The 14,435-nt window shown below is 45.0% G+C and overlaps 1 protein-coding gene across 5 annotated transcripts in view; it reads left to right on the top strand.

The window, feature by feature from the left end:
* HECTD1 (HECT domain E3 ubiquitin protein ligase 1) overlaps positions 1–14,435 on the top strand; it is a 90,279-nt gene that overhangs the window by 16,416 nt on the left and 59,428 nt on the right. For all 5 annotated transcript variants that reach the window (XM_019551232.1, XM_019551234.1, XM_019551233.1 and 2 more), the window contains exons 2-3: positions 9,331–9,565; positions 11,580–11,807. In XM_019551232.1, coding sequence (XP_019406777.1) covers positions 9,331–9,565; positions 11,580–11,807 — 463 coding nt within the window. The remainder of the gene's footprint in view (positions 1–9,330; positions 9,566–11,579; positions 11,808–14,435) is intronic.

Genomic DNA, 14,435 nt, shown 5'->3' with positions numbered 1-14,435 from the left:
CTCCAGAAGTTCTCCAACTAGATCCTCACTGACCCTTGGCCTAGGTGCGCCTCTCCTGGGTCCTGAAGGGGGGCCCAGTGGGGGGGCTGATGTAGTCCCTGCTCAGGGAAATGGAGGCAAAGAAGTTGTTAAATATGTTAGCTTTGTCGTCTGGTGTGATGAGCAAATTTCCTAGTGTGTCTTGTATGGGCCCTGTGTTAACCAGTACCTTCTTTTTACCCCCAATGTATTTAAAAAAGGACTTCTTGTTGTCTTTGATTCAGGAAGCTAGTCCCAGTTCCATCTTCGCTTTGGCTTTCCTGACTGCCCCCCTGCATCCCCGAGCAACTGCAGTATAGTCCTCCCTGGTGATGACCCCTCCCTTCCATTGGGTGTACGCCTCCCTTTTAGCTAGGAGACATTCTCGGATGCTTCTGGTGAGCCATGGGGGGCTTTTGGGCCCTCCTGCTCCCTTTTGATCCATGTTGGGATTATCTCCCTTTGGGCTTGTGTTGGGGGTGGAGTCAACTTTGCCCCTGCCGCTCTCCAACATTGTTCTCTTGCTTTCCGTATCTTTTTTTTTTTTTTTCTCTAATGTTGGGAACCGGTTGTGTTGACTGATAGGTCTGGGACTGTCCCTCAGTGGATTGTCTTCATAGGGCTCCATCTCCCCTTACATCTCACCCTTACCACATCCAGCAGGTCATGTGTTTAGGTCTTGTGCTCCCGATTGTGATGTTGGATGAAAGTTCCACTTCCTTTGTATGGGAATTTTACAAACTACTCATCTAGTTGCCTAGACTAGGTCATATAATGCCCTGTATGGACTTTACCCTGAGGGTCCCGCTCCAGGGTCTAACTCTGGAAGGGGACGTTTTTCTAACAGCAATTTACTGCTGATCTGTAGCTTCCCTAAGCCCAGGTAGATTCATCCTTTATCCAAATGATTATCTTGGTCAGGTGCTCCTAATTAATTTGAGGTCTACCAACCCATCAATTTAAAGGAATTCCAGACAGGGTCCTTTAAATTGATCCTGTGGGATTTCCATGGCCAGTTAACTTAAATCTATTCATTGGGTAAACCAGAGTGGATTCAACTGAAATAAGTTCGCTAGGACTTGCATCCATCAGTTGGATGGACTTGGGGATCCCATTAACTTAAATCAATTTAAGAGTCAGTCAGTTCATTAAGGGTTCATATACAGGTAAATCAATTCATTAAAATGTCTGTAACCAAAATCAGTTTATTGAGAGTCCATACCCTTGAACCGATTCATTAAGAGGTATACCATGGTAGTAGGAGAAGGTGGTAGAGTAAAAGCCCTGTTATTGGGGAATGGGGTGCTGGGTATCTTAAAAAAAAATTTTTGCTTACCTGAGTCCGGCTGTTTTTGGGTGGGTGGTGGTGGTGTTTGGAGCGGCGGCAGCACAGTGTGGACATCTTGGCTGGATGTGGAGCGGCAGCAACGCAGGGTTGTGAGTGGCAGTGGCGGCTGCCGCATGCAATGCCCCCTGCTGCCCCTGCCCCAATATGGTTAATAGAGTATTCCGGTTAGTAAAATACCGGATAACAGGGCTTTTACTGTATATATGCAATTACAGAGGCATAAGTCTGTTCCGTTTACCATCTGTTCACCAGAGGGTTGAAAATAAAGTGAAAATGTTCTTCAGATGATTCTTGATGCTGATTCTACTCTTGGTGTATGTATATACATCTCATTTGGAAAAAATGAGTTAGCTCTGTCTGTTCTTGTTGTGTTTGAATTCTGTGTAGTTTTGTGCCGCCCCAACCTGAAGGCATAAACAGTGAAGTGACCTTAACTGTGGTGTATGTTTTTTCTCAATTCTCACAGCTATGATATAAAAATCACGGTTCATTTCTTTGGAGGCTTGCGAATAATAATTTTTCAGGCACGCATTCTTAGGAACACAAAAGATACATTTGCAAATAGGGTCAGAGCGAAGACAAAAGACCACACTCTGCCCGCGGGGAAAACTTCTCAGCGGGCTTTATCCCCTCTCTCCTGGGCACGTGTGCAAAAGCAGGAACTCTTACAACTCATTTCCGGTTCATACAAACATATATGAAATGACGTCACGTCATCCGTCGCATGTGTATTATAATTAACTACTTAAGTATGCAGGGCGGATAGGCTTATATGCATTAGCTGATTACGCTTGCTTAGAAAGCTCTTTAGGTTACCAAAAGTTCAAACTCACTCTTTCTCAAGGACAGGATCATTAAAAATTGCAATTACTCTTATCTGCATGAGAAAACTAAGGAGTATATGCTTTACTGTAACAAAGAGATAGTAAATTTGCAAAACAAAGAGAGTGATACCTTAATACAAAGAGCCCTTGGTCGTCTCTCCTCCACCTTCTCCTCCCACCAGGGAGAGCTGCTAGCTGTGCTGTTCTAACAACACTATTCATAATGCATTTTTAATAATATTTCTAACAGCTATAAGATGGAAACTTTACTAGTATCTGCATCTCATGCAGTGTATAATATAGATTACCTTTAGTTACTTTGTTTTAATACTTTTAGTTTTGATTAATATTAGGGTGAGTGTTTCTGTTAGCCCACTGGCCTGTGTAGAACAAAACAGATTCATTAACACGGTATAGCCTGTTAGTTTCTCTTGGCTTCTGCCACAATGCCACTACTTTTGTTTGAGGGGGAAGAGGGGCTTTTAGGCTAAATTACCATTTTTTTTAATATTCATCTGTAAAGTGATCCTGCCATATACCTATCATAGATTATGGTGAATAATATGCTGGGGGAAAATACACATTTGGAACATGGTTTTTTGTGTTTGTGTGTGTCTGTAAACACACCCAGAAACTGAGGCTGACATTCCCTGCTGTAGAAATCCATAGCGTGCCTCCTAAGGTTTGGAGGTAACTTTCTGGGGAAACCTCATCTTGCAAATTAGTTCATCAGTGCCACAGTGAGCTGTAACCTTCTCTGAGCTTTTGAGTTGCTACATTTTTGAGGTTTAATTTGCACCATACTGCTTTAGAATCAACATCTTCCAGAGATAGGAAAGGAGAACTTGTGGCCATTCTGTCCAGGGTTCTGTCCCCCTCACGGAAGAGGCAGATTCGCCCTCTTGTATTGCATTTCTGGAAGCGCACGTGTAGGATCTGGGAATGCTGATGGTTTTGTTGTAGGGTGTGGTTATTGTGGGAGCGGTGGAGAAGTGTTGGCAGGTTTTACATGTCTTATCCTGGCATGGTCTGGATCCATTTGGTTTGCATTGGGCCATAGGAAGTTTGCTTCTGGTAATGAGGTTGGTGAGGTCTGGTGCCTGTTTAAAGGCCAGGATGAGAAGTTCTGGAAAGATTTCTTTAAGAATGGGGTCTAAAGAATTAAATGAACCCCTACAGCCCTGCTGGTGTCCCTGCCCCCAGTGGAAGGCAGCAGCTGCTACAGCAGGAGCACAAGCCGGCTCCCCCCTGCTGCTGCCTGCTGCAGGCTCTGGTAAAGCCAGCTCCCAGTGGCAGCATGCACTCCTGGGGGGCAGGGGCAGATCTGTGGGGAGAGTGGGGGCAGGGCAGATGTGCACTGCCCCCATGCACACAGGAAGTGTGGTCAGGGCAGCACGGAGCTTGCAGTGACAAGCAGCTTTCGTGCGTGGCCCCACTGTGCCCTGCTGTGCCAGTTGCACATGCACTCTGGAGACCCTGGGAGAGGGCAGCAGGGTTGGGAGCACATCTTTTGTGACAGGGTTTGCAGCCTGTCTGCTCCCAGCCAGAGTGCTTGGCTGGATGGATAACCCTGCCGCTCCAGGCCAACTGCAAACCGCTGCTCCTGGCCCGAGTGTCTGGCTGGGGCGCGTCAAAGCTGGCTGGAGGCGGAGGGAGCGAGGAGGTTTGCAGCTGGCTGGGAGTGGTAGGGGTTTCCAGCCAGCTGAGCACTTCATCAGGGAGGCTGCAAAAGCCCTCCAGGCCGGAGTGCCTGGCTGGCTGCAAACCTTCTTGCTCCCTTAGCCCCTAGTCAGCTTCCGCACCCAGATCTGCCCCATAACCCCCAAACCCCACTTACCTCCAGCAAGAAGAGTGAACCTGAAGCAGCCTCTGGTAAGTGTGTGTGTTGGACCCTGCCTTCCTCTCTCGGCAGGGTTGAGGGTTTCCCTGCCCCTTTTGCAAGCAGCTCCCAGAGGCTGGAGCTCTGCCGACCTGCACAGCTCTTTGCAAAAGGGGGAAATCTGTGGGTTTCTCTTCTAAAAAGGAAAATCCATGTTTTCTCTGATGATAAAAATGGGAAATCTGTGGTTTTCTCTGTTTTTCATTGGGAAATGGAAAACCAGGATCCCTGGTCATAACTAATGGCGTATGTTCCATGGGGATTTTTCATTTGTACTGCACCAATTCTTCACCTGGTATCTTTTAAAAGTGTGATTTGTCTCTCTAGAGGAGTTTTTCCTTATTGAGAGAGAGCCCTTTTGAGATTTGGAAGGTGGTGACTGCAGGTCTTCTCAGTACACATTCAGTGGTATTGGAGGGCTTGGCTGTATATTACAGTGTTCTTGGTGTATATGGTGGTTCTGGGTAGATGCATGTCTTGGTCCACGGGTTTCTTGTAGGTGGTGGTTTGCATTTCAGCATTCTGGATATTGATCATAGTGTCTAAAAAGGAAATGTTGGTGCTGGAGTATTCAAGAGAGTCTGATGGAGGGGTGATGTCTCTCACCCACTAACTCCCATCCCCTCTGATCTTCCTTGCCACACATTTGCATTTTCACTTTCACAGACCTGCATCTTACATATTGTCATAAGTTTTTTCTATTCCAGTCAAGAGCGCACACAAGCACCAGTAGACTCTCCTTATGCTGGAAGAAGGTTGTTTGTAGAACACAAAGCTTGTAAAGCTTGTAGAGAACTATTTTTTTCAGTGATTTAGTTGGTGTAATGAAAGAGATCCCATTTATCCAAAGAACCTTATCTGCCAGATATTTTTTTACTGTCTTTTGAGAGTAATACCTAGGCTCATTCATTATACTTTGTGGCATTTTATTATGTATATTATAATGCTGTCATAGTCCCTTTCCATGTACATGCTTCATTTCAGTTTTGTCTTTTGAACTTTGCTGCTGCTTTTACTGGTAAATATATTTTGTTGTACCTGGGAAGGAGCATGCTCCAGAGCAGTGTATATTAGTGATGGCATCATATGATTACAGGAAAGGTATCTAAGGGTGTCTTTACATGTGCTCTAGGGTGGGGTCAGGGCGGAGCACTTTTTTAGTTAGAGTGCTTCTCTGGTTGGGAGCCACTCTAAAGCATCTGCAGCATCTCATGTTTTCAGCATCCCCATGCTTCAAGGTGTCAGTGGGGGCGCTTTAACTAAAGCTCATTCAGTGCAGTTTAGTTAAAGTGCGGGGATGCTGAGTACACGTGATGCCGAGGCTGCAGATCATGCTAACTGGCATGCTCAAGCAGATGAAGTCTTCTCCACTTAATTAGCCTTTGTTTGAGCTGGAGTCTGGCATGTATATAGGTGCCTAAGGTGTCTACTTAAATTGTGGTTAGACTTACCAATTCTCATAGGTTGGTTGCTGTATAAAGAGCAAATTCCACAGACATTTAATGGATGTTCTCTGGCAGCCCTGCTCCTCAGCACTAATTGGCTGAGAGGCTTGGGGTAGGGGGGCGGGGGAGGGAGAAGGGATGAGAGGCAGCAGCCATTTTTTTTCTGGTGCCTTTTGTGTTGCCCTCCCAGCTGCCACCTTCCCCTCCCGGGTGGGCTGCAAGGCTGGGCTGCACAGCAGCAGCAAGGACTGTTGGCTCCCTCTAGAGAGCCAGCACTTAAAAATAAAGTTTTTTGTTTTTTTGTAGATAGTCTTGGATTTTGCGGTTTCCATGAAATCTGCAAAACTGCAATTTTAAATAGACCCATGAAGATAACTGGAGAAGCAACAAAATAATGAGGCAGACTACATGGAGTACTATCGCATTGAAACTAAATATACTGAAACGCCTCATTCCTTTATAGGTAGACAAGGTTCTTTGGGGGAATCTCATACCTTTTATTAGACCAACTTAAATAGTTAGAAAAAATTTTCTTAGCATACTTTTGGGGTTAAAAACCCTTTGTCAGGCTATGGGTTTTTAAACCCGAAAACTTGCTAAGAAACTTTTTTTTCCAGCTATTTAAGTTGGTCCAATAAAAGATATCTGATTCACCCAAAGAACCTTGTCTGCTTGTCCTTAGACCAACACACTACAACCTACACCCCTTATTCCTTCATAGGGACGTCAGAGATGTGGCCCATGGGCCAGATTCAGCCTATAGAGTCATGTCATCTGGTCATTGATGTTACACCAGGCTTGTCCAATGTATGGCCTGTGGGCCGCCTTGTGACCTGCCAAGGCATTTTCTGTGGCCCGTGGTGCTGTGATGGGAAGCGAGGTTTACTTTCATTCCTGCCCCTTGTCCCTTCCCCAGCCCCTCAGCAGCTTCTTAATGGCTGCTGAAGGGCTGGGGAAGGGACAAGGTTCCCACACGCACTGTGTCAGCTTGACGTTGCCGACCCGGTGTGTGTGGGAAGAGGAGTGCAGACCTGGCCCGCCTCCTCCCATCCCCAGCACCACGTGGGGAAGCCACCACTTCCTGGCCTGAGCGACTTGCCACCCCATGCCTGCAGGTGAGAGGCAGCCTGGCTTGGCCGCCCGGTCCCAGGTCGCTGGTGGAGGTGGAGTGGCGCAGGCAGGTGCCTTTTCCTGCTGGGCTGTTGGCATTGGCCATGCCGCGTTGGGCGGCACTGGGTTTGGGCAGAGCCTATGCTCACTGCGCCCTGAGGTGTTGCCCAGCCCCTGCTCTGGCTCCTTGCAGCCTGGTGTGACATGGCGATGCGGACCTATGGAGGCGGTGTGGCTGCTGGGCTTGCCCTCATCGTCTGCCTTTGCTGCCTCCTGCCCAGCTGGGGTGCCGCAGGTAGGGCTGGTTCGGGCGGGGGCCGGGGTTGTGGTGGGAAGACGCCGCCACTCCCGGCACTTGTGTGTGTGGGGCGGGGGGTCCCTGCCTTTCACAGTCCTGACCCAGTGTCACTCACTGCTCCTACTTCCAGACCCCAGTGTGTGGGGCATGGTGGGGAGCCCCAAGTAGCCCCTTGCAGGCTGGAACTCTGCCAGCCCACAAGAGAAAAGCCACAGTTATGTCTTTCTCATTTAACGGAGAACCCACTTTTAAAGGTTGCTCGTGACCCTTTCATATTCTTGAAATCTTCATTGGTGTCAAAGGTCACATCACCTCAGGATAGCAGTGATGTCATACCACTTCCTGTGAGGTCTTTGAATATGGCTCACAGGCCCGTTTGGTGATAAGAAGTTTGTGATCCGGCCCCACATTTAAAAAGGTTGGACACCTCTGTGTTACATACTCTGACCAGCCTTGTGTGCAGGGCCCGCAGACATGCATCATATGCAGTACCTGTTCCCAAGACCTGCATGGCATGCAGTACCCACATGTGGCCAGTCTGGAGCCCCTCTCTCCCTTCTCCTTTCCTTTTCCCTTCATTGCATCCTGGATCTAGTATCTCTGCATTGTAGTATCCTACTGTGGTGTTTGTAAAACTACTTGATATGGAATTGCCAGATATTTTTTTTTCCTGGTGAACAGTATTCTATAAAAAAAAAAAAAAAAAAAAAATACAGATTCACTGTTTTACAATGATAAAAAAATGGAGGCAGCAAAACAATGGATTTAAAATCTTTCTCTTGTTCTAATCTTTGTTCTGTTGTTCCCTGACCCTGATGCATGTTTCCCTGTTATGTACACTAATGAGAGTCTCTGCTAATGCTTACGCAGAATGGGAGACCATGCGAATAAAAATTATCAGCTTTAACGCTGACAGATTTCAGCTTCTTCGTATATATGGTAAAAGAATCTGAGGGCATTTAAACAAAGGGTTGTTTCCTGCCTGGCAGTATTTGATTACTTTGCATGTGACCCCAGATATGCAACAATCAGCATTTTGTTCTGCTAGGGAATGGTATGCTAGGACAATGATTTTTTCTGCAATAACAGTGTACTTTTGGGGCCATGAATAACCAACCTATGGATAATTTTTTTCCCCCTCATCTAATAAAGCCCATGGATTAATTAAAGGGTTTTCAGGCAAGAACCGACATTTTAGTCAGTGATACAGGAGGATGTAGCTAAATAAACCAAAGAGGATACCCAATTTTTGTTCTGTCTCTGTAGATACAGGGAGGATTCCTAGATCTTGGCTGGCTTAATTTAATTAATTGTGGTTTAAAACATGATTTTAATTAGTAAGTAGGAAGTCTTATTATATATTAATAACTTTTTTAAAAAATCAGTTCCTTTTTTCCTGAAGAAAGATGCATTTTAATTGGTTTATATAGTCATTAAAACATGTCAGTGTACAGCTGAATAGAGCCTTTATGCTAGATTTGGTCCATCTTTTTGCTGCCTTGGAAAAGTACACTATTTACATTTTATTTAAGGAGTTATGTAGCTTAATTTCAGATGCTTATTTAATATTACTTTTTTGTATGAGAAAAAGCATGCAGCCTGGAATTGATGGCAGAAATTTGGAAATTCAGCATATTTATTTTTTATTTAAAGATTTTAATTATAGTAAGCTTAAGTGCTAGGTTTTATTACATTCAGGTTTTGCTTTAAACTGGTTTGTTTTCAGAAGCACTAATGACTTGAATGAAAAATGTTTTTAGAAAGAATCATAGATTTCTATCAACCTAAACTAGATCTACTGCAGATCAAAATCTGTACCTTACATTTGAGGGGGGGAAAAAAAGGCAGTATAGCTGTGTTTCTGATTTGGCACCTGAAGTTTAGATGCTAGGTTAGCTTTAGCTGCTTGACAAATCATTGGTTCCCTTTTACCATTAGTTGGTGCTAGTGCAGAAAAAAATTCTTAAATGTGTGCACCTATAAGGTACTATTGCTATGCTTTCAAAATAAATTTTTCATTTTTCCCTAAATCTTTGGTGATTAGGTCCCACAATGTACTAATCTTGTGCCTGATTGATACCAAAATATTGTAGAATCATATCTAATAGTATTTGTGGGGGAGGGGAGCAAAGGGAGCACTAAAAACATTATACTAGGCTCATCTTCTCTGTTTAAAAATTCAACCATCTAATGATAGAAGAAAAGATGTGTTAAGGGTGATTCTTGTATGATCCACAAATAGCTTGTATTTTTTCTTTTCTTACCTGGAGAAATGAATCGGTTTTGTTGCCAGTATAACACTTTTATATGAGAAAATGTTAACTTATGTTGAAGTATTTGAAATATGTGATTTAGAGGAACTTGGAAAGTAGCTGAGTTACAAATTATGGTGTTGTTGCCTTTTATAGGTGCCCTCCTCGGACTTTCTTACCAGCACTCTGCAAAATTTTTCTTGATGAAAGTGCTCCAGATAACGTGTTAGAAGTAACAGCTCGTGCCATAACTTATTACTTGGATGTATCAGCAGAATGTACCCGTAGGATTGTAGGAGTAGATGGAGCCATAAAAGCACTTTGTAATCGTCTAGTAGTTGTTGAACTTAACAACAGAACCAGCAGAGACTTAGCTGAACAATGTGTAAAGGTAAGTGTTCTTTGCTGCTAAATTCTTGCTTCTATAAGAAGTAGAAAAATGTAATGCATTTTAAAAATCTGTGTATAATACAGATTGATAGCAAGTGGTTATCATCATTATATTTGTGTGAGAAAGTGGTATACTCCTGTATGTAACTGGAAGTGTGGACCTTCTTTGTTTGAGATTTAGCACAGCAGTAAATTGATGACCCCTTGTTTTTAAAAAAAAAAAAAAAAAAAAAATTGAAAGAAAAGAGCCTTGAAAGTTTACTTAAATTTTACAGAATTATATGCCATTTCTAAATATGAGAAAAGGGAATTTTGAAAAACCATCTGAAACTTAGTTGTATATATGTAACAGAATATGAGTGAACTACTTTTTGCTTATCCAATTATGCTGAACATGACCTGTTTTAAAACTGGTTTTGTGAAATGGTCATATCAATTGACTAGCCAAAACCAACTATTCTTGGAATTCCCTTATACCACATTATGTAATTGTATCTGATTTGTAGTCCTTATGCACCCCACAGATGCACATTCTTGTCTTGGACTTTCATGCCCACAAATATGCTTAATCCTGCACATGTTATACTCACTTTACTCTAGTCCACCATTTGCTAACTTTTGGATTCCCCCCAGATCTCATTTATTTCCCATCCCCTTTCTCTCCATTCATGCTTGATATAGTAAATGGTTCCTTATCCCACCAGATCCATTAACTCTTGGTTTCTCATTACTACTGAAGTTAATCAGGCAGTTTTTTGGAGTAGCTGCCCTTCAGAAAAAGAGAAAACCTTATCTAATATGAGGCAGTTGGTTTCTTTTGGTTATTGCCCTTGCAGTGGCTCTTGTCCAGTCCTCAGTTGGGGATTCTATTGTCCTAGCTCTTTCTTCAGAAAGGACACCTGGAACTACTGTTTTAAACTAGAGGTGTACTGATGCATTGTTTTGATATTGGATCAGCACCAATATAAAGAAAATTGGCTATATCAGAAATCAGCCCGATGCAGCTGATTAAAGTGGCCAATAAATGCCCGTGTGTGCACGCAGCTGCAGTGCAGCACACAGGCAGTGAAGAGTACAGCCTGGCAGCTTGAAGAGCTGTGTGCAGTTGGTAAGTCTGTTGTGGTGAAAGGGGCATTTGGGGTGGGGTGCAGATCAATGCCCCCTGTGGTGAGGAGGAGGTGCTGCCCAGCTGGGTGGGGCAGAGCATGGGATGGAGCCATAGCTCATCCAGGGAGCACAGGGGTGGGGCATGTGCCCCCAGGTCAGCGTGGGGTAGGTGAGCGGGGGCTGAGCTTGGGGTGGGCAGCAGCAGCACTTGGAGAGGGTCTATGGGGGTTGGAGCTGCAGCCACCCCAAATTTTTCCATAGCCCCCCCCTTCCCAGCACTACCACTACCACCTGACCAGAGTGCAGTCCTGGCTCAACACTCCGCCTCCACTCTTGCACTGAGAAGAGCTAGGACTGTGCCAGAGAGGTGGCAGTGATACTGGGAGCTGGGGGCTATGGCAGAATTTGAAGTGGCTTCAGGCCCTGCCCCCCCAGCTGTTTCCAGCACTGCTGCCATCTGCACTGAGTCCAACTGAGAAGAGCCCGGCACAGCCCTGGCTTCAGCCTGCTTCCACCCTGCACAGACCTGGGGGCACACGCCCGTGCCCCCTGGATGAGCAGCAGCTCCGTTCCACGCCTCGCCCTGACTGGGCAGAGTTTGCCCCTGCTCCACTCCCTTCTTCACCGCAGGAGTCATTGATCTGCCCCCCTCCCTCCCCTTCCACAACAGACTTACCAGCTGCACACAGCTGTATCGGAAATTAGATCAGTATCAGCCGATATGCCTCCTTAAAAATCAGCTATTGGTATCGGCCGCCAAAATCTGTATCGGTGCACCCCTACTGTAAACGTTTGAGAGGTGAGTGCAGAGCTAGATTTCGTTTGTGGTAGTCCCACAGTGATCTGTGAGGAGGAAGAATGGGGAAATCATTTGTAACATCCTTCATTGCAGTTTCATTTTATTATAGGTATTAGAATTAATATGTACCCGTGAGTCTGGAGCTGTGTTTGAGGCTGGGGGTTTGAACTGTGTGCTGACATTCATTCGTGACAGCGGACATCTGGTTCATAAGGATACTTTACATTCTGCTATGGCTGTAGTATCCAGACTCTGTGGCAAAATGGAACCTCAGGATTCTTCATTAGAAATTTGTGTGGAATCCTTATCTAGTTTATTAAAACATGAAGACCATCAGGTAAGTAATTATGTCCTTTATATATTGTGCAGTGTCTGACACTTGTATATTTCATTTGTAATGTCTACATTCAGCTAATAAAATAACATGGGTACATTGTAGTGTTGTCCTTCAGCTCTCAGAATAGGTTAGTGAATGCGTGACAACCTTGGTTGTTGTTAGAATGAAGTTAATATGAACTAATAGCTTAACCTTAATGAATGATCTGTTCTACAGTCTCCATAATGAAAAAATAGTTATAGTATCTGAATTTTATTCCAGTAGGTTTCTTTTTTCCAAATGCGAGAGAAGAGAATACAAAATATGGCTGTTCAGTTACAGCTGGCTCTAGGCTTTTTGGAAAACTTGCAAAACTTTAGAACTTCACTTGTAGAAATGTTCTGCAGTACTTTAAGATTTCAGACCATCTCTGTTCTGAAATGGACATCGTTGCAGTGAGATTGAGTTGGTTTTGGAAACAACCCTTTTTTATTTATCACTGTCAACTTCACTGTCACCAAGAAAAATGCAAGGAGCAAAAGAATAATCTGTAAGAAATATTATGAGTGAACTAAAGAGTTTGTTCCCCCCCCCCCCAACTTAAATATATAATGCATTCATGGAAGGAAGGGTAAGCACGTACTGAATTTAGATTGATTGCAGTTTAGTTACCCATCATTAGACACTAGTTGTTAGCTCATGTAAGATCCTTGTAGGAGATTATAACCGGCCATCACTTTCTTTCTTCTAACAGAAAATGTAAGTATCATATAATCTACACCAGATGCTCCATAGTGGTCAGTTGGTCAATTCATAGATGTATTTATTTTTAAAGTAGTCAGACTTCTAAAGGGTTTGAGCCCTGTCTTGTCCAGGTATCCATCAACCTCCAACAACTGACTTTTCAAGCAAGGGGGGAATTGTTCATTTAGATCAGAGGAGGACAAAATACAGCCCATGGGCCAGATCTGGCCCACCAATTAGGTGAGCTGCTACATGTGCCCCCTGCTGTACCCCTCCCTCCCTTACTCCATGCATGTCTAGCCCCTGGGACCTAGTGTGCAGGCAGTCCCACCTGCCAACATTCTCCCCCTATATATGTGAGTATGACTTATTTGGAGCTATTATGCAGTTGTCTCCATATACTACTCAAAAACCCATAAATCAAGATGAAACTTATTTTTTGAAATAAAATATGTTGTAGTAGATGTTTTATTTTTATTATGTGGTTTTTTTTTTTTTAGCCATAGTTTTTGTAATTTGTTAAAATGATAAATTCTGAAATATCTTGTATGCGTGGCCCTCAACAGCTCACTAGAACTCAGTAAGTGGCTTGCCAGCTGAAATAATTGCCCACCCCTGGCTTAGACCATGAGTCGGGGGGATTATCTGGCCCATTCTAGAGGTGCACCAATATGTTGGTCCCATATCACATCTGCACGGATATGAGGAAAATTGAGAGTATTGGCAATTTGGCTTTTTTGTCTGATGTGGCCATTAAAGGCAGCATGAATCCGTGCAGCTGCAGCACAGCATGCAAGTGGCCAAGAGTATAGCCTGGCAATGTGGAGAGCAGTCGGGTCCAGCTGGTAACTCTGTTGTGGGGAGAGGGGGGAAGGGAATGGGCTTGAGGGTGGGGGCAGATCAAGGCCCCCTGCAGTGGGGCTGGGGCAGGCACTACACAGCCAGGGTGGGGTGGGGCACAGGGCAGAGCCACGGCTTGTCTGGGGGTAGGGTGGCTTCCGCTACTGCATGCGCCCTGGGAGAGCATGGGAGGGCAGTGGTGGTGTTGGGAGGGGGGCTATGGGAGAGGCTGCAGCCACCCCAAAATTCCCTGTAGGCCCTGCTCCTGGTGCCACCGTCTCTGAGCACAGCCTGGCCCAGCCCCCCACCGGGAAGAGCCTGGCACCACCCCAGACCCCAGCCTGCAATAGCAGCCTGCTCTCATCCTGCATGCAGATCCAGGGCACATATCTCCCCCATGCACTCCCGGAATGCGTGTATCAGTGGGAGCCATACCCCCCCAACACTGGACAAGCTATGGTTTCGTCTCCTGCCCTGCCCTGCCCTGCCCTGCCCTGCTCCCGCCCCGGCTGGGCAGCGCCTGCCTCTCCCTGCCCCAGCCCCACTCCCTCCCTCACTGCTAGGGCCTTGATCTGTGCCCCCCAGTACCCCTTTCCCCACAACAGACTTACCAGCCAGATGCTGCTCTCCTCGTTGTGGGGCTGCATATTGGACCGGTATTGGCTGATATGGCATGTTAAAAATAGGCCATTGATATCAGCCCAGAAAATCTCTGTTAGTGCACCCGTAGCCCATTCCACATCCTTTTGCAAAAACTACCTGCTAGAGGTGTCATATTTTAAAAGTATATCTGTACAGTGTGATATAATGTTATGTTGCGACACCAGGTTAGCTTGAGAGTGTCAGAGATAGCAGGTATGCTCTGTTGTGTCTAGTACTAGAGTTGGGTATTTGTACGTAATATTGTATTGTGCCTTTTTTATACCCTAAGTTTTATATGAAGAATAGTTGAATTTCCACCCAGCATCCACAAGTTTTAAAGAAGTGCTTCTTTGCAAGAAACTTTAGCATTCATAACAAGTATCTGCGCATCTCTTGGACTTTCCCAGCAGAATTCTGTGTGTG

The sequence above is a fragment of the Crocodylus porosus genome, unplaced genomic scaffold, assembly GCF_001723895.1.
Source record: "Crocodylus porosus isolate Cpor-Errol unplaced genomic scaffold, CroPor_comp1, whole genome shotgun sequence".
NCBI lineage: Eukaryota > Metazoa > Chordata > Crocodylia > Crocodylidae > Crocodylus > Crocodylus porosus.
This window is presented reverse-complemented; position numbering and strand designations above follow the sequence as displayed.